This window comes from Medicago sativa, chromosome 2 (assembly GCF_051527215.1).
Source record: "Medicago sativa cultivar Bolivia chromosome 2, Bolivia_mono, whole genome shotgun sequence".
NCBI lineage: Eukaryota > Viridiplantae > Streptophyta > Magnoliopsida > Fabales > Fabaceae > Medicago > Medicago sativa.
Window position 1 is genome coordinate 77,587,189 of NC_140750.1, and position 20,151 is coordinate 77,607,339.

Here is a 20,151-nt window from a genome sequence, read left to right on the forward strand (position 1 = left end):
TTAATTCATTGTTTCTATATAAAGAAGTCAAAATAAAATTTATCTGAACACACATGATAAATTTAAAAAAAAAACAATATTAAGTGATGTGATTAAATTATTATTTTTTAAAAAAATTATCGTCATTGTTGTGTGTGTCCGAATTTTTTATTTGGGTTTGTGTTCAACTAAGTATTTCTCTTCTATATAAATAATTCAACAGTTGAATAAGACCAAAGAGGATTAAGAACGACGTACGAATTTGAAATTCGGCAATCAAAATTTTTGTTTTAGTCGTTGGATGAATGGTCTTCCTAGTTGCCTATGTTTATGTGGGGATAGTTTGTCGAATCGATTTGTCTATAAGATTGTGATAGGAAATTCAACAGTTCTTATTTCTTTCATGGTGTATTTAGGACGGCTTCTTCCATGGACCAGTTGGTCAATATGTTCCACCACGGATCAGTTTTATTAGATTCTTTGAACCATCAAATTAAGCATCCCATTGGAGTTATTGTGTTGCATTTCACACTATATTTATTTCTTTCCTTCTTTTGTCTTTCTTCTCCTCAATTTAAAAAAAAAAAAAAACATATTTATTCCAATTTACTGTATTTATTTATTTCCTTATAAAAACAATTAAAGAAAATAATGAAATTAATAGTCTTTCTTTTGAGTTTCATAACATCATTCTCTACTTGTTTTTTTATCATACGAATGTTTTGTTCAACGTAAGTAACATTTCTCTAAAAGTATGAATTAATCAAACTTTTTTTTTATTTGAATCTGCAAAATTTATTAAGCAACGGAAGGGTGCAAGCTGCACAATAACCAATCGTGCAAGCAAAACGAAACAAACCAACACAAACAAGGGTGTCGTATATAAGCGGAACACCTGACCGGCTGACCCAAACCACACCAAAACAAACCCAAAAGAGCCAAACAAAAAGAAAAACTCAGCCTCCTAAAGTAAGTGACTGATGCGAAGGTATACAAAGACCCAAAAACTATCCGAAAAGGCAGCCGGACAAGAACAATGACCCCCTACGCATAACGCCGCATCAAACCCAGCCCCCAAGCACACCAACACGTGCTGAACCGCACCACAGAAGCTGATGGCAGCAGCAAACACCAGCTGACAGCAGGTGCACACAGCAGCAGCCGCCCCTAACAGAAGGCAGCACCCACCTAAACAGCAAACAAAACCTGCGCTCAACACAAAAAAAAACAGGACAGCAGACATAACCGCATGACAGCAGCAAATGAGTGATTATACCTTTGTATGCACATTCATATATTCATCCTGCTAGCTGCTCAACATAAGGCTAGCTATAACAAAATGAACATTCAACTATTCATCTCGTATCTAACAAACTGAAGGATATCAAAAAGCAAAGCCACACAAATTTATCAAAAGTGATAGATCCATACCTTTCTCAAAACCATAGACTTATACAGTCTCTAGTCAAACACGACTTCTTGAAGGGGGTGTTGGTACTGAACAAAAAAATGCAACAACATAACAATGAAGGAAAAGAACATTCAAGGAAAATGAATTAGGTATGGGATAGAGATACACATAAGTGATGCACGTGGACATATTAGTTACCTTTCAGCTTCATGATGACCTTAAATCTTTGTCAAAAATTTTTGCAATTATAACCACATTTTTGGGAGATATATTTGGGTCAAATAATGGCAACAGGTAGGCTTCCAATGCATTACCATGCTCTTCAAGAAACAATAAGTTACTAAGAAGTACAAAGTAATGTCAATGTAAACACTTAAATCCTTAAATCCTTTAATATTTTGTGACTCTGAATTCTCTCAACAATTCCAATCACAATCAGCAACGACATCTTCATCCCCTATATATCAAGGCCCATAAACAATAAATAAATTAGGAGAAAAAAGTTAACAAAATGCAATAGTAACCAGCCCATATTTTTTCGAAGTAATGAACTCTTTCTACACTTGATGCTCAAACCTTACTAAAGATTAAACCATATTGAAAAGTAAAGAACATGCTCAAGTTAAAAATCTGCTCAAAGGTTAACCTAGTCTCTAATAATAAAGTCTAGTAAGCTTCTTCAAAAAAATAAAGTCTTGTAACCAAATCCAAACCATATGCATCACAAACTCAAAAATTAAACAAGTTTTATACATCATCTTCATATTCATTCTCCAAATGACAAGTAGATTCCAAAATTAGTACTAAATCCATGAAAATTCATTTTCTAAAAAAAATCACTTCTATAGAAACAATCATATTTAACCAGATTTAAATTAAGTTCAACCAAAAATAGAAGCAATCATATATAAGCTTGTCAAAGACTGAAAATTTGAAATTATAATGAACACTTACAACATTACAGAGAAATGAATAGAGAACCATACCTGAGTAGTTTCTATATCCTTTTTTTTTTGTTATCACCTAGTGTCTGCTTTAATAACCTCACTACATCCTTGAAGTAGCTCAACTGTGTTAGAAGATTGATATGAAAAGTGAAATAATAATCATTGAATTACACAATAAACCAAAACAATTTGGCTCATTTGGGCATATCAAGAGCAATAACAACAATCGTCAAACATGGTCATATCAACAACAATAACAACACATTAGTACCAATTTTGGGCCCAAAAAAAATCTCCAATTGCATAATCACAAAATCAACACATGCATGCTACGTGAGAAATGATTTAGGGTTTTCCAAGTGAGAAATGATTTGGGGCTTTTCTGAAGGAGGTGATTTAGGGCTTTTCTGAAGGATTAGCCATGGTTATGGATGGTGATTTGCGGTGATGATGGACGATGAAAGAAGATTTTCCATGGTTATGGTGAATGATTTGCGATGAAAGGGGAGGGATGGGGAATGGTTTCTCACTTTCTCTGGTGTTATGGTCGATGAAAAAAGTGATAAGAGGAAAAATGATTATTATTTGTAATTCTATTTTATTTTTTATGTTTTATAATAAAGAGTTTTGAGTGGGAAGAGGGAATCAAAAATTTCACTCTAATTTCATTTGCCGCTAAAATCAAATAAGTTCCCGGTTTTTAGAAATTAGAAACAAAACATTGCGACATATGACCAAACTGTCGCATGACCTGTTGTAGAAAGCCAAAAAAAAATTAAATATCACTATGCAACCATGGTACCAAAGTGAATAAAAGTGGTTATACCATAAGATTATTTTTATAGAGATTTTAAGAAAAATTAAAATTTATTTTGCATTAGTTTACCCTAATAAAAATCACTTTAAAAAAAAATATAATTTGTTTTGATACAGTTATATATAAGCGATTTTTTGTTACAAAATTGGTTCAATCTTTTGATCCATATTTCCTCACTCCTCTAAAAAAAAATATTATATAAGCGATTTTTGTTACAAAATTGGTTCAATCTTTTGATCCATATTTGCTCTCTCCTCTAACAAAAAAATATTATTTGAGAAGATCCTCTTAATAACTTTTCATTTGAAAATATTTTTAGATTATTTTGATATTTAAAAAAATTGTAACAAGGACGCATAAACTAGTCAAATTAGGAACTAGTTTATTACGAGGACCTAAATGTGTCTACCATATGAACGGCAACAGGTACAACTGATCCAACCGTTCAAAATGACCTCATACCTAAAAGGATGCATAAACTTGAATTTCTCAGATCGGGTTCCCGGAGGCAAGTCATCCAGACGAACTATCCCCTCATAAACTAGTCAAATTAGGAACGAGTTTACTACGGGGACCTAAACGTGCCTATCATCTCAACGGCAACAGGTACAATCAATCCCACCGTTTAAAATGACCTTCTTATACCTAAAAGGATATAGAAATTGGAATTTCTCAGATCGTGTTCCCGGAGGTTAGTCGATCGGACAAACTATCCCCTTAGAAACTAGTGAACTTAGGAACTAGTTTACTCCAGGGATCTAAAGGTGGCTAGAATATGAACGGCAACAACTACATTCAATCTGACCGTTCAAAATAACCTTCTTAGACCTAAAAGGATAAGGAAGTTGGAATTTCTCAGATCGGGTTCCCGTAGGTAAGTCGATCAAACGAACTATCCCCTCAGAAACTAGTCAACTTAGGAACTAGTTTACTCCAAAGACCTAAAGGTGGCTAGAATATGAACGGAAACAAGTACATCCAATCTGACAGTTCAAAATGATCTTCTTAGACCTAAAAGGATATGGAAATCGGAATTTCTCATATCGGGTTCCCGGAGGTAAGTCGATCGGACGAACTATCCTCTCAGGAACTAGTGAACTTATGAACTAGTTTACTCCAGGGATCTAAAGATGGCTAGAATATCAACGGAAACAAGTACAATCAATCCAACTGTTCAAAATGAACTTCTCATACCTAAAAGGATATAGAAACTGAAATTTCTCATATCGGGTTCCCGGAGGTTAGTCGATCGGACAAACTATCCCCTTAGAAACTAGTGAACTTACGAACTAGTTTACTCTGGGGATCTAAAGGTGGCTAGAATATGGACGGAAACAAGTAAATCAACATGACCGTTCAAAATGACCTTCTTAGACCTAAAAGGATATGGAAACTGGAATTACTCAGATCGGGTTCCCGGAGGTTAGTCGATCGGACGAACTATCTCCTTAGAAACTAGTGAACTTAGGAACTAGTTTACTCCAGGGACCTAAAGGTGGATAGAATATGAACAACAACAAGTACGATCAATCTGACCGTTTAAAATGAACTTCTTAGACCTAAAAGGATATAGAAACTGGAATTTCTCAGATCGGGTTCCCGGAGGTTAGCCGATCGAACGAACTATCCCTTTAAAAACTAGTTTAGGGATAGTTTGTCCGATCAACTAACCTTCAGGAATCCAATCTGAGAAATTCCAGTTCCTCTATCCTTGTAGGTCTACTCAGGGATAGTTCACAATTTTTATTTTCATTTTTTGTTTATTTGTTTAGTATGTTTTTTGTTTCTTGATATAGAAAATTAATTTGGTTCGTTAACATCTATTTTCCCTCCACTTCATTTTAATTTTTTTTAGATATATACAATATAACCTTCATATGTGTTTTTTTATTTAATGAAAATATATCTTCCTATTTGTTCCCGGTTTTTATGCTTTTTAATGAACAATGTTTCACATTTGTTGTAACGCTTGTAAAATGAAGTTGATATTGTTTTTTTTTTTTTTTGAAAGAGAAGTTGATATTGTTGTAATAGAAGAGAAATTTTTAGTTGGACACAACTCCAAATCAAAAAATTTGGACACACAAAAATTAATTATATATGTGTGTCAATATAAATTTTAGAGAAATGCTAGCAACACTCTCTTTTGTGCACTCTCTCTATCACTCATTCTTTTATTTGGTGAAATCAATGTGGGACCTACACTTTGGAAATGGAACCCACATAAAGTGGTGAGACATACATTGATTTTACCCAATAAAAGAGTAAGTGCTAGAGAGTGATGTGTTGTTAACATTCCTCTAAATTTTATTTAGGCTTGTGTCAATGTAAGATTTGCTCTACATTGAAACCCATAGTAAAACGAATTAAATAATTTTAACATAAAATTAATTCATTTTATTTGACGACTAGGAATATAAAATTAATTCAACGTAAAACAAATATAATTTATTTTATTTCTCTCAATAGCTATCAAATTTCTAAACACGAGTAAGACAAAGCCGAGAAATTCAAAACGAGTCTTGGCCACGCTATGCAGTCAAAATTATTATTATTATTATTATTATTATTTTATTGCACAAGAAAATAGGAAAAATAGCAATGAGAAAGTACTAAACATCATCATTTCTCAAAGCTGGTAAAAACAATTAAATAAAATTAAAATCCACAAAACTCATAAGTGCATCCTAGGTCCAGTTGGTTATATTTTAATCGTATAATGAGTTACAGGTTGTTGGTTCGAATCATGATCTGATCTTGGGTGGTACAAAAGTTTGTTTTTTATTTGCCAATTTTTTTATTACTCGTCATCTTCGCCCGCGATTTTAAAACGGGTTGTTTCAACCCATGATCTGACCCGACCGGATCGCGCTTGATACCCTATGAAATTCAATGATTTTTATGTAGTTTTGATCGGAGTTGAATGGCAAAGAGAAAGCACATACATATTTTGAAAATCCATAAGTTAATGGCAGTTAAATTTTTTAAGGTTCTTTAAAAAATAAACGTGGTTAAAATCTTGGATTTTTCACGGAAGTTACATCATTTCACACAGTAATTTCGAGAAATAATTATTCACACAAGAGAAATTTCACTCGAATTGTAAAACAAAAAATGGAGTATGCGAAAAACTATTTCTCAGATCGGTGGAGGTATCTTTAACGGCGGACGGCGGCGACGAACTGAAAGGGGCGGATTGAAGGGAGTGTGATTATAAACAGTGTGATTGTTTTTGAAATGGTGGACACATGTTTGACGGCGGAAACCTGCCGGACAGTGGTGGCGCGGCTAGATAAAGACGGTGGAGTTTACTGATTTCTATTGTACATATTGTCATGGTGGTGACAAAATTCATGATGTTCAGTTATGGAGTAAACTGGGAAATTTCAAAGAAGCAATATTCAAGGAAACGAGGTTTTGAATCAGCATTTGGCTGTGAAATGTGAAAAGAATATATCGGCTCTACAAGAAGTTTCAGATCTATAATTATTTTTTCTGGGTTTGATGATAATAATAATTTTTTCTTATAATAACTTATGATTTTAAAATATAATATATATACACACACATATATAGTTTTAACTTTTATCTAATGGGCAAATGAAAATGATGTTTACGGTTGATTCAAAAAATAAATTTGCATTATATGTTTCTAATTTTTCATTTATAGTTTACCCATGAACCATTAAGAAAAGAGAGAGAGAAGAATAGAAGAAACCCATAGGATGTATGAATCCGAAATGAGATTATTGCAAAATTCAATCATGCTAATATGTAATATAAAATACATTTGCCTTCAAAAAAAAAATTGTAATATAAAATACATTTCTTTACTTATTTAAAAAGAAAATATTTATTTTTTATTAACTTACAAATTTAATTATATTAATGTGAAAGTATATTTCTGCAATTTATAATTTTAATTACATTAATGTGAAAGGATATTTCTGCAATTCTGAAGAATATTCAAAAATACCTACTATTCAAGTACCAAGTGTGCAATCTTGGCCATTGAATTGTTTAATATTAAATCAATGGTAATTTTGTCATTTGTGCACCATACCAAAAAAGATTCATTTGTGCATGCTAAATGCCACCTTGAGACATTGGACCTCGGGTTTATACCGATGAGGAAGAGAGAGTGTCCGCTATCAACTATTTAAGAATTGTTATGTTGTTAGGGAAAAGCTCTTCATTGAGGTGGTGTCTAAGGTCAATAAAAAGAATATGCAGAAGGTTTTTCAGGTTATTAATACACACTTTAGGTATAGGTTACTCGATTGATTCGAGAACTTTCTTTGAGTTTCGTTTCTTTTCTTGCTCTTTTTCTTTTTCTTGGTTTCTTTTTCCTTTTGTTTTCTTGTTATTTTCTCTTTTTTTTTTTTTTTTGGTTACTTGTTATTTTCTCTTTTATGTGTATGACTTTTGTCCCCAATTTATGTTTAACTTTTATCGCTTGAGAAATTTTTGGTCAATGCCCCCTTTCTTCTTTTGTGCTTCTTTCCTTCTGTATATATAAGGTAACCCCATCTGTCTAAAAAATATTTTTGAAACAAATGAAAAATATGATTGTAAAATAGATTTAGAGTTTAGAGAATATAATTTAAGATTTAGGTAGTGATATAGAATTTCATATTTTACATAAATAATGTATAGTTTAAGGATGTAACATATTTTTTTATTTTCTTTCGGCTGTACGTAGTAGATTGTTTGTGTTATTGTAACATCTGAACATTTTAGTTTTCTTTGATACACCTTATACTAGAGGTGCTTTTGTTGGTTTTTAATATATTTGCTTAGCTTTTTCAACAAAATAATTATTGAATAAATGAAAAAATTAGTGCTACTCTAAAAATATTATACTTATTAGAATATATTTATTTTCAAATTGGGACACGGAGAATTTTTTTTATTAATTAAATGACAATGACAATTTTACAACTGTCTCTGACTGAGAAATTATACTGTTTCAAATATCAGTCAATGGGAGTATATACACCGTATAAGGTTTAAGTTATCAAATTCTATTTATGAGGTGTTTCAACTTTCAACATTGAGTGCCTCCAATAAATAAAAAAAACTTTCAAGTTTAATGTTACTTTTCTATTGTGGTTGGTTGTGTCGATTAAGACATTGATCTTCTTGCTTGGGTAGCACTTTTTTTTTTTTTGAAGGATTGCTTGGGTAGCACATCATGTGCATAACTTTGTGATTAATATATTTTCCGCTTAAAAAAAGTTTCAATTTATTTTTCTTTTGTAAAAAAAGATTGATTTTGTTATCATGGCTTAATCAAATCACTATTTAAGGTCAAAAACTATTTGTGAGGTTTAGTAGCAAGAAAATTTGTGAATCTCCACGTGCAAAAAATGAGTCCACCAATGTATCTCCAAGGTATATAGCCCTATAGATAATCTTAATCAGTGCTATAACCCCGGAACCAATTGCTCCACCACGGTTCATTTTGTGTTAGATTTTTACCCTTTTATTATTAACCATTGAACTTAAGCACAAATATTAAAGCAAGATTATTTTAAAAGCTGAAGCACATTGTAAATCAAGGAAATTTTCAGAAAAAATGCCTTACCCCGAACGCACGTTGAAACATGTTGATACTAAACCACGAAGTCCTACCATTGCTACCATGGAACAATTCCTCCGAGGTAATTGTCGCAAAAAATGGTTGTGCAAATAATAACTGAATTGGTTAACATCACAAACAACACATGAATTAGTGTACCTAAGTTTTGTCTTGCACAAATTATATTCATTTATGTTATGTTTCCATGTGCAGGAGGGGATTCCTCTAGGATGTCACCAACCTACTCTCCCACCTCTCCTTCCCCTTCTTCTCCTTTCTTTGAGAGGATGAAGAACCATGACCCGGAAGAAGATCATAGTCTCTATCAGAGAAAATCTGTTCTCACCAAAGTGAAGGAGAGGGCTAGGAAATTAGTATTGCGTAACAGCCTCAGCAGGAAAAGACAGGACGACGATAATATCACTCCATCTTGGGGTGTTAGCTTAGAAGACGAAGAAGGAGAAGAAGAAGATGCCGAGTACCTTGGAGCTCCAAGTAATAAACATAACTATTAAATTTCTAAGTAACATTTTAAAAAATGGTCGCATCTCCAATTGTGACTGCAATATCATCGAAGTTTTTCAATCTTCATGGTCACATCGTGAATGCAATTATGATCACAACGTTCATAATTGACAATAATTTTATATAACAAATCAAGGATCACAAACAAAATGCGACCGTGATTTAAAACCTTAATTAGTCTTAAATTTATTAATTTTCACAACAATTTTTTTATTTCTATATATATATATATATATATATATATATATATATATATATATATATATATATATATATATATATATATATATATAACTCTAATGTTAACAATGCATATATTCCATTATTTCAGTCTATGAATCAGAGTTGGCACCAGAGGAATACAAAGAAAATGCAAGACAACATCCAAGAGCGAATCCAGTAATCTCCGAGAAGCGCGTTTTGAAGATAGTGAAACCAGGAGAGCAACAAGATCAAGAAAATGCACTTAGTCCTATCAAGTCCCCAACAACAAGAACAACATTTCCTCAACTTGCACCAATAACTACAAATAGTTCAAATCAGAACATGACAATGACTAATCAGAAACCGACACTATCCAACGTCGAAGGATCAAATGCATCATCTCATTCTGCACCCTCAAAATATGGTGTTGGTTCTATAACCCCTGTTGCTCCTCTTAGTTCATCAATGATGCAAAATTCATCATCATCTTCATTTTCATCTGCTCCATCGAGTGCGAAGAATACTACTAGCCCTAAAAGTTCATATCATTCTCAAGCATTAATGAGTCCTAGAAGAAGTTCTAATGGTATTGGTGTGATAGAGAAGGTGAAAGGAGCTGTGAATTCTTTTCTAAGGAATGATGAACAACCACAACAAAAAAATGTTGTCAAAAATCCTATAACACATGCTAATTCTTCACAAAGAAACAACACTACTCAAGAAGGTAAATAACATGTTTTCTTAAACAATTTTCCTATATTATATCCTAATATGAAATTATACTTTGACTACAGAAAGACAATAATTCATGTGATCGTTCCACATTTTGCAGTTGGTCAAAGAGTTGAGAACCGTGGGAGAATTCTTCAGACAAATTAAAAGTCCTTGCGATATGTACATTATACTTTTACATTTTTTTTTTTATATCACCATTTGTAACCCTTATATATATTTCCGGCCTTTTCTGTATATGTGCCCAATAATTAGACTAAAAAGATCATTTTCATCATTGTATAAAATTCCTTTCAAAAAAATCATTGTATAAAATTAGGTTGAATGGAATAAAGTACTCACTATGTAGTGTGTCAAACATGGTTACTCTGAATTGTGTATAGGAGCATTTTTTAAATATCTTCTATGTCTATTTTACAATTCTCTCTCTAATTTAGGAGATAAAGGCATGAAACTAATGTACCTCAACAAGGAGATTTGAGTGTTATCTGGTTGTTACCAACTATGTCATTCTTTTTGTCTAATGTGTGAGTTTCACCGTTAAACTTTTTAAAATAAAAATTAAGGAATAATTAATTTTATTTTAAATTTTAAAACACAAAAATAGAAGAATTTCTTTTAAGATGACTACCAATTTGATTTGGAACCCAACTTGTGTGTCCAACACACTATTTTAACAAGATTAGTTACGGCTAAACTTATAACATGGAAAAAAACAATCAATTAAAAAAGGGCACTACTTGATAATGATAGTAAAAAAAAAATGAGAAATGATATTTTGACAACTATTTTAGAACAATGGACAACCCTTCATGCAATATTGCTCTTCTTGATTCAAGTGTCAATACTCATACTCATACTAGTTTGTATATTTTTTATTGTCTCATAGGTTGTGAAAAAATGGTTGGTGAAAAAACATACCTTAGTAAAAAAGGAAACAATATTGTTATAGTAGGTAGTGTAGATTGGACCAATTTTTTTTCTTCCCAATAAGGGTTGTGTCCTACATTCATTGGTGACAGGGGAGTGTTGACTTGATCAATTTTTCTGCATTTAGTGTACATTCATTTGCGATCCGCAACAATAACTTCAAAATTGAGAATTTTAAATGACCATTTCTTTTTCCACCATACTCTTCTCACATGTTCTACTGAATTTCCAAAATATATTTGTTTAAATTATATAATATGAACGTTTTTATAGGGATTTTTGATTATATAATTCGAAATGTGTTTAAATACTTTTTCAATCAATTTTTTGTAACAGTAGTGACATATATTATTAAAATGACGTAAATAAGTGAAAAAGAAAAAAGGACATAAACTTAAAGAGACAAGAAACAAAATATCAATATTTGAACATGTTTTATTATTGATCAATATTTCATAATACATTTACATAGTAGTAATGCTTATTACAATAAATTATTAGACACCTAAAGCTAAATTTGTAGTATAATAAGATGGAGGGGGAAGAAGGGGGAAGTTTGTTTCCTCTCGCACAACATACGAAGGAGACGAGGGGAATGTTTGTTTCCTCTCGCACATCCTCAGACGGATGAGATAGGAGAAGGAGACTTTGATGAGCAACCTAAATCCAGACGGAGGGCACCAATTTACAAAGTGGTAAATTGTCCTTTGACCATTCATATTGTCCTTGCAATATGAGAGGACTTTTTGTATGAAAGGTTAACAATGAACCATTGACATCATGAACACTACTATAAAAGATGAGAGAATGTGAGATGAAATGAAAATTTGTTAAGAATGGATGGATATTTAAAGGGGAAATGTTGCATATAGTGTAACGGTCAGACAATGAGGGTCAAAAAACATGGTCAAGAATATCTCACCAATCAAGGGACTGTCCAAAAACGTGGTCAAAATGAGTCACTCTTGTTGACCAACCCACCATCCACATTCTGAACTGGGTCATATTATATGATCTGAAACCATCTAAAATTGTTCATATTATATAATCCGAACTGGTACAAGATTGTGCTAAAACTAGTATTTTGGAGGGTTTAGGACATTTCAGATTGTATAATCTGACCCATTCGAGTACAAGATTTTTTTGTGGTCTACATTTTATCGATAGTTTCTGTGATCCACGATGCACATAAAATTCTATAAATTGACGTGTATGATTCATTTGTTATGAAAGACAATAAAGAACCATGAACACTTATCAGGTTGATTTGAATACCAAGTTAACCTCAATTTACTACAACAGGGGAAAACCCAATCTATTTAGGGTCTGAGTTGATGTCACACTATCTGAGTTGAAGGATCAACTGGACCAAATCAACCATCGACTCAACAACATGGACACAAGAAGGATGGACAATGTTAAGTATCACCGTCCATCGACCAACTCAAATGGAAGTGTCCAGTTCACCTATATGAAGCTCAGGAACGTCGAGGACGTGATAACCATGTTCTCAATATTTGATCATTACAATACTAAAGGACCGATCGAGTTGAATGCTTCCTTGGTCAGATCATTCTAAGATGTTTAGGAAAGTTCTATTCATTCTAGGACGTACGATGAAATCAGAGCTTACATGGAGGAACCGTATGAAGATTTAAATTTGGTTGATGCATGATCTTTTGTGTTTTTTGTATGTGTTTTATGTTGATGAATTATGTTGAATATTTTTTTATTGAAATTGTTATTTTTAATGTATGTCGTTGAAACTAAATTTTTTGTGTTCTGAACCCTACCAAACCCTCTAAAACTCAAGTCTTTTACACAATATTAGATTGGTTCGTATTATATATTTGAAATACTATGAGAGTGAATTCATATTATATAATATAAACCAACTTAGAATGTGGATTGTGACGTTACAATAAATATTTGGATGATTTGTGGTGTGTTAGTTGAATTTTAAACATTATACATGTTTCCTTTTATTGTAGTTACAATCTAAGAACGTTTTATGACTATAAATAGTCTTGCATCCTTCAATATTTTCATTCATTCATCACTTTTATTTTCTTAAATTTAATTATTTGAGTGGGTTATGATACCATGGACACTGTTGACCCTTCATATTATCCTCATAACTGCTTTGTAGTTTATGTGGGGATAGTACGATGATAAGCAAAGACTTTTGTATCAATTACAATATGATTTCTGAATTTTGCTACTTTTCAGATTATATAATCTGAAAGTCCCTATAAAAGCGTTCAAATTATATAAAGCGCGTGAGAAGAAGGTATGATGAGAAAAGAAATTTTCATTTTAAATAGATACACAACAAGTGGGAATTTAAAAAAGAATTTATAACATATCCTTAAAAATGGCACTAACAATGTACCACAAACAAAATTATGTTCTTACATTTTTTTGATGTAAAGTGAAGAATCAAAAATTCGAACACGTTTCTAACACATCAAATAACCATCTATCAACTCATCAGTATTAATGAGACAAATAATGTTCTTACTTATTTAGTTCATAGTTACATTGATACATATCTAAACAATTTTTTTTTAAGAATTTAAGGAAATAGATGTTGCTTGAATCCAACATTTAGACACATTATTATGGATATATTTTTGGGTTAATATGTCTTTACCCCCTGTAATATAGGCGAGTTCCGGTTTTTCCCCTGTAAAAAAGATTCTTTCGATTCCAACCCTGTAATATGAAGATTCCGTCGAAAACCCCCCTGGCGAATATTGGACCCCCCCAGCTGATGATGTGGCGTGATGTGGCGCGCTGAGTCACCCTTTTCTGCTGACGTGGCGTGCTGACTGTATAATTAATTTTATTTTTTATTTTTTTTATAGGGTACACGTGGCATTTGTCATTTTTTTATGTCTTTACCCCCTGTAATTTAGACGAGTTCCAGTTTTCCACCCTATAAAAATTTTAAAAATAAAAAATAAAATCTGGAAAATTTAAAAAAATAATTATTTTTTAAAAAAAAATTATGGAAAATTAATAAAAATTGAAAATAGTGAAAAATATACTGAAAAAATTTAAAATCTGGAAAAAAAAAAATTTCGCATGACATGTGTGTATATACATACCACATCATTAAATCATTTTAATAATAAAAATTAAAAACTGAAAATCTTTTAAAAATAACAAAAAATCATATTATTTTTTAAAAAAAATAAAAGATTGATTTTTTTTTAATTTTAAAAATAACAAAAAATCAGATTATTTTTTTCGAAAAATAAAATAAAAAAGCAGAAAAGACATTTAGATTTTTTTCGAAATTTTAGCAAGTGTACTAATTTATATCGAAGTAATAATTTAATTCGTATCCGCATGGACTATTCTAATCTTTAAGCGGCAATTTCGTCAATATTCAGGATGTATGTTAATGGGGGGTTGACTTAGGAAAACATGTTTTTTTGCAATAATAAATAAATTACTGAAGAATAAAATTGGTTTTGAAATATGATTAGAGAAATGATTAGGTCTTTCGTATCATCTATTTGTCACTTATTAGTAATCTTCTGCACCTAAATCATATGATTGTTAATCGGTTTACGACAATTAAAAAAACAGCTCAGATCAATCCCTTAACTCAAAGCCCTTTTCTCTAATTATAATTCCCTAATTCTTTATGTGAACCTATAATCGTTGAAGGTATGGAGTCCGTTAATTTTAGAATCAAAACCTAACAACTTTCAATCCCTATATTGTTCGTTAAATTGAACAAAATAAATATGTAGGAGTTATAAAGTGGTGTCAGCAGTCCTGTAATCTCTAAAATCAATTATATTGGGTAAGAATCATAAAAGCATTACGTACAATTTATACTGAATAAACTATAATAACTTTCATAATAATTCAGAGTTACTTACATGGTCATGAGCTAGAACAAAATCATTTATGACCCAATCATAAAGGAATTAGTTAGACATCGTCAAAGGAATAAACAACATAAAAGAGAAAATAAACCGGAAGACTGAACAATTTTTTCAAATTTTTAAAATCCGAACTTTTTTATAATTTTTAAAATTTCCAAAAAAAAAATTATCCATAATTTTTAAAATCCAGATTTTTAATTTTTTAAATTTTTTCAGTATTTTTTTTCATTATTTTCAATTTTTATTAATTTTCCAGATTTTTTTTTAAAAAATAATTATTTTTTTAAATTTTCCAGATTTTATTTTTTATTTTTAAAATTTTTACAGGGGGGAAACTGGAACTCGCCTAAATTACAGGGGGGGTAAAGACATAAAAAAATGACAAATGCCACGTGTACCCTATAAAAAAATAAAAAATAAAATTAATTATACAGTCAGCACGCCATGTCACGCCACGTCATCAGTTGAGGGGTCCAATATTCAACCAGGGGGGTTTTCGACGGAATCTTCATATTACAGGGTTGGAATCGAAAGAATCTTTTTTACAGGGGGGAAAATCGGAACTCGCCTATATTACAGGGGGGTAAAGACATATTAACCCTATATTTTTTCAATTAATCAATGGTGAAATTGAGAGTTATAAGGTTGGCTAGATAAAAGTGATATCAAGTTTGATTTCCATCTTCAATAAATACTAACATATTAACAATTAACATGATAACATTGACCATTTAAAAAAAAAATCTCAAATATTTACGTACATATTGTAGATCTTTTTAAAATCCTATAATAACATGATAACATTGACCATTTAAAAAAAAAATCTCAAATATTTACGTACATATTGTAGATCTTTTTAAAATCCTATAATGTTGAAGTTACTCGTGTAACGTGTTGAAATTTTATAAATTTTCCAATGCTAAAGTTAATATATATTATATATGGATATTTTATCAAATAGTTATTATTCTTGAATGTAAAATAAAGGAAAATAAAGAAGAAATGATTTAAAGATATAATTTTTTCGGTTGTTGTAACTTAATTATTCTCATTGATGAAATTATTCTTTTTTTTCTTCTTTTCATAAGTTCGGTCCAATAAAGATAATTTTATCAGAGACGCGTCAGACACTAAATATAATATAAATTAATTGTTCTTTTTTGAAAGGAAGACATCGTTAAAAAAACCTTTATGATGACTTGAGTGTTGAAAAAACAAAAAACAAGTAAAAACATTGACAAGATTGCAAGACAGCTAAATTTGCATGGAACACTTCTTACCATCCGAAAAGCAAATAGTGTATAAATAGAATTACTTGGAAATTTTCAGTCCTATTAACAGTAAACACTGGTTGTAATGTTTATCTATAATCACCTTCCACAGCAACAAAAAACCATGACTGAGGAAGTAGAAGCATAAAATAAACACACGTTCTCATTTTCCTCCACAATTTCCGGGGAAATAACATTAATTGAATGAACTAAAAAAACCATGACTAATTTCAATATGAACAAATAAGGATTGTTGGGATAAATACTCCTAGAAATTCTACAAACTACCCAAACTTAGGACAATTTTGTTGTTAACTTACAATTGATACCCGTTAACAAAGGAAAGTCAAGTCTACCATCCTTTCTGTCTTGTCCATTTTTGACACATTCCTTTAAATCAAATCTAACTACATTTGGATGCAAAAACAGTATTATGATATGAGGGTTATTCAAATTCTTATTGTTGTATATGTATAAAGCTTCTTAAAACTTGATTACAAAATTAAACATTGTAGATTTGTTGTAATACATTCATTTTACATTATTAATTAATTAATGGAGAACAAAGGTGATTTATTGGTAAAGAGGAATAGACCCCCTACAAGGCTACAAAGGCATGCACCAACCTCTCTTGATATTGATAAGGTTCACAATGAACGTCCCTCTAACCCTTTTGGTGATTCTTCAAAGGCTATTCCATTATTATCACCACTCATTCTATCTCCAAAGCCATTAATCTATGCAGACATTACAATTCAAGCTCGTAAATCAGAGATTAGCAATTATAGAGATGAGGGTAGTAGGAGTTCATCTTCGACGTCGGGCTCAGGGTGGGAACATCCAGCTATTGCTTCATATCCAAATCCATCTTCTTTGTGTAACTTCTTCCAGAAGCAATGTGTTTTCACCAACCATGCCTAGCGAATTCACCTCACATTTTCTTTCTATAGAATTGTCGTGTTATTTTTCTGTTTCTAGGTTTGGAGTTACTATTAATTTCCACAAGAGGAAGGAGCTTATGCACTTTTATATCATCTGCTTTTGCTTAATTAGTTATAGTAGATTGTTTAGGTTTATTATACTGCAATTCAATTATTACAAATATTTCCAACACGTTTGGATTAAATGATTCGAGTCTCTTTCTCGATTCGAATCCATTCATGTATGAGAATGTAGTAATGTTAAAATTCTTGAGATAACTCTATTGACCATTGTAATTTTAACTGGTTCAAGACATCAGTATGTTGCACATTGAAATACTCAATTTATATGCAACAAAGATATTAAAACATGTTTCATTTGATTCTAAAAAGATTTGGTGTTAAAGGTTGGTCAAAATGTCTTACTTTTTTGCAGTTGAGAAAATATGAAAATACATGTATAAATGGTAGCAAATAGTTTCCATATTATCTCTATAACTTATCTCAACCACAATACTCATATTGTCAAGTTGAACACATCCATCTCATATTAAACTTAAAATTTGTAGTTGTGTGTGCGAGTTTCATGTAATATATGACTGTTAAAATATTGAGGTGATTATGTAAGAAAAAAATTTATTTTTATATAATTTAAACAAACTAAATTATTTAAAAAAAACGATTTTATTACAATAAATAAACACAAACTAGATTATGATTTTTTTTTATAAAAGTGATTTTAATGGTTTGTGTGAATGAAGAAGGTTCTCTTTTGTGGTTCAATAGCAAGCTCTCCTCTCTCTCTCTCTTAATCTCTTGCAACCTCTCTCTAATCTTTCTCCCCTTTACGTTCAAGGCCTTTACTACATTTTATACTATCATCGTACATAAATTAAGACTACTTTTTATGAAGCTTGATGCCAGCTTGTATTACTTACTTGCATGGAAATGGAAAAAGGGGAGTAAGTAAAAAAAGGTTGCTTGGTCGCATAACAAAAACACTTATTCTTAATACTTGTTCAATTTTTTGTCTTTTTTCATTCGGAAGTCTTTTGACTAATTTGAAAAAGGGTCCTTTTAGAATGGACCATTGAGGTTTGGTGTGTTTATTATAACTAAAAAAAACAGAAATGTAGTAAAAAAAATGCAAAAATAAAATAAAGGTGAAAATGAGTAATAGGAGAGAGGCACTAGTTAAGGTATTTTCATGCATGATCAGATTGCTCATTAAGATCTTAGAGTAGGTATTACTTAGACACAAACACAAATAAAAAAATTTGCATACACTTACATAAATTGAGAAAAATAAATAAGAAAAAATTTAGTAACATCATGCAATTATTTTCTCTTTTAAATTTTTTCATTTATGAATATATCTAAATCGTTTTTATCTATGTTTGTGACCAAATAAACATATTTCTCTGAGAACTTATTCTGGTTTCCTGCTGCACAAGCCAACTGATCACCTCAAATGAAATGCCATACACTGATACACAATTTTTGGAAAACAAATGAAAATCAACGTATTTTACATGTAAAAGTGAATTACTTGTGAAATATTTGTAGAGAGAACGGGAGGGGAACAGAGAAAAAAATGCAGAGAGAAAAAAACATTATCGGCTTTTTAAAATTACAAAATATTCCTCTTAAAACAAATTACAACTAAAAAATATATTATATTAAGAGTTTTTTTTTAAGGAATATTATATTAAGAGTTGAAAAGAAACATACTGCAAAATATTAAATTCACTATATTATATTAAGAGTTGAAATTTCCAACAACAACAAAAAAATACTAAGAGGTAAAATTGATTGAGGCAAAATTAAGTTTCGTTTGATCTCTTTAAAAAAAAAAAAAAAATCTTTTGATCAAACAATTTAAAACTCAAGTGTTTTTGAAACAATCAAAGCCTCGTTGTCAAGTCTAGTGTGTTACATGTCATAGACTATTTTTTAGTGTTGAACCTGACATTTTATTTAAAGTTTGATATGATATGTTTGCTTGCTTGTTCTCAAAAAAAAATGTTTGCTTACTTAAAAAAATATTTCATATTAATGTCTTTAAACAAATAATCTGACTTGTTAGTAGACCAATGAAATTATACACTACACTTATATTTAATGTTATTATTTTAAAGAATCTAACTTTATATGATATAAATCTCAATTGTAGTTATCATAAAACATTTCTTTCAAAAAAAAAAAATTAAATCCTCTCAAAAAATAATAAAACATTTAAATATACAAAAAGTTAATGTAGGCTATTATGCTTAAATTACTAAAATAGTTAGCAAATTTATAATTTAACAAAATAAAATAAAATAATAGTAACAAAATAATATCATTCATTAACTTAAGTGGTCTTGTTCAAAAAACAAAGGTTGGTTGGCGTGATAGGCATAAAAGACATTTTTTATGGTATGTAATCTAATTCTTTTAGCTAAACGAACTTTCTAATTAAAAGCATTAGCATTCTCTATTCTTTTTTTTAAAAATTATGGTCTGGCTTGGATCAAATATTGGTTAGACCAGAGACTCTTGTCAATTTGACCTATTTTCGACCCTAATACTAATTATCATAGTTTATTTACCATTATTACTCTTTAAAATATTAGGGGTCATCAAATTTAGTCCCTCAAATTTATGAAATAGCAATTTAGCAACTTAAATTGAAAAGTATCAATGAATTTAATTTATCTATCTATCTATCAAAATTTGTCTTTATTAAACATCTATTAAACCCATTAAAAACATGCAAATATATTAAATAAATTGAGCGTATGGAAACATTAGTGTCTTTGCTTGGCCGGAAGACTTACCCTCTCCAAACTTGTTTTTAGTTCCATCTCTTACTATTGCATGCGGTATGCCAAGATCCCAAAAACCTTGTGTAGTGAGTTGGGGAAGATACAAAGAGGTTTCTTGTGGGGAG

General features: G+C 30.7%; 2 protein-coding genes and 1 long non-coding RNA gene across 3 annotated transcripts; 2 read left to right on the forward strand and 1 right to left on the reverse strand.

Moving 5' to 3' along the window:
- Window positions 1–748: 748 nt before the first annotated feature.
- Window positions 749–2,913, reverse strand: LOC146950988 (uncharacterized). Its single transcript, XR_015027754.1, has 5 exons — window positions 2,609–2,913; window positions 2,377–2,459; window positions 1,589–1,847; window positions 1,411–1,476; window positions 749–1,185 (listed from the first exon to the last, which is right to left on the reverse strand). It is a non-coding gene; the product is annotated as an uncharacterized LOC146950988 (long non-coding RNA).
- A 5,708-nt stretch (window positions 2,914–8,621) lies between these two features.
- On the forward strand, window positions 8,622–10,569 carry LOC146950989 (uncharacterized). Its single transcript, XM_085746941.1, has 4 exons — window positions 8,622–8,817; window positions 8,949–9,230; window positions 9,592–10,188; window positions 10,297–10,569. Exons 1-4 carry the CDS (start codon window positions 8,733–8,735, stop codon window positions 10,341–10,343), a joined length of 1,011 nt encoding a protein of 336 aa, XP_085603067.1. The 5' UTR covers window positions 8,622–8,732; the 3' UTR covers window positions 10,344–10,569.
- A 6,285-nt stretch (window positions 10,570–16,854) lies between these two features.
- On the forward strand, window positions 16,855–17,220 carry LOC146950990 (uncharacterized). Its single transcript, XM_085748696.1, has one exon. It carries the CDS (start codon window positions 16,855–16,857, stop codon window positions 17,218–17,220), a length of 366 nt encoding a protein of 121 aa, XP_085604822.1.
- The last annotated feature ends 2,931 nt before the right edge of the window (window positions 17,221–20,151 follow it).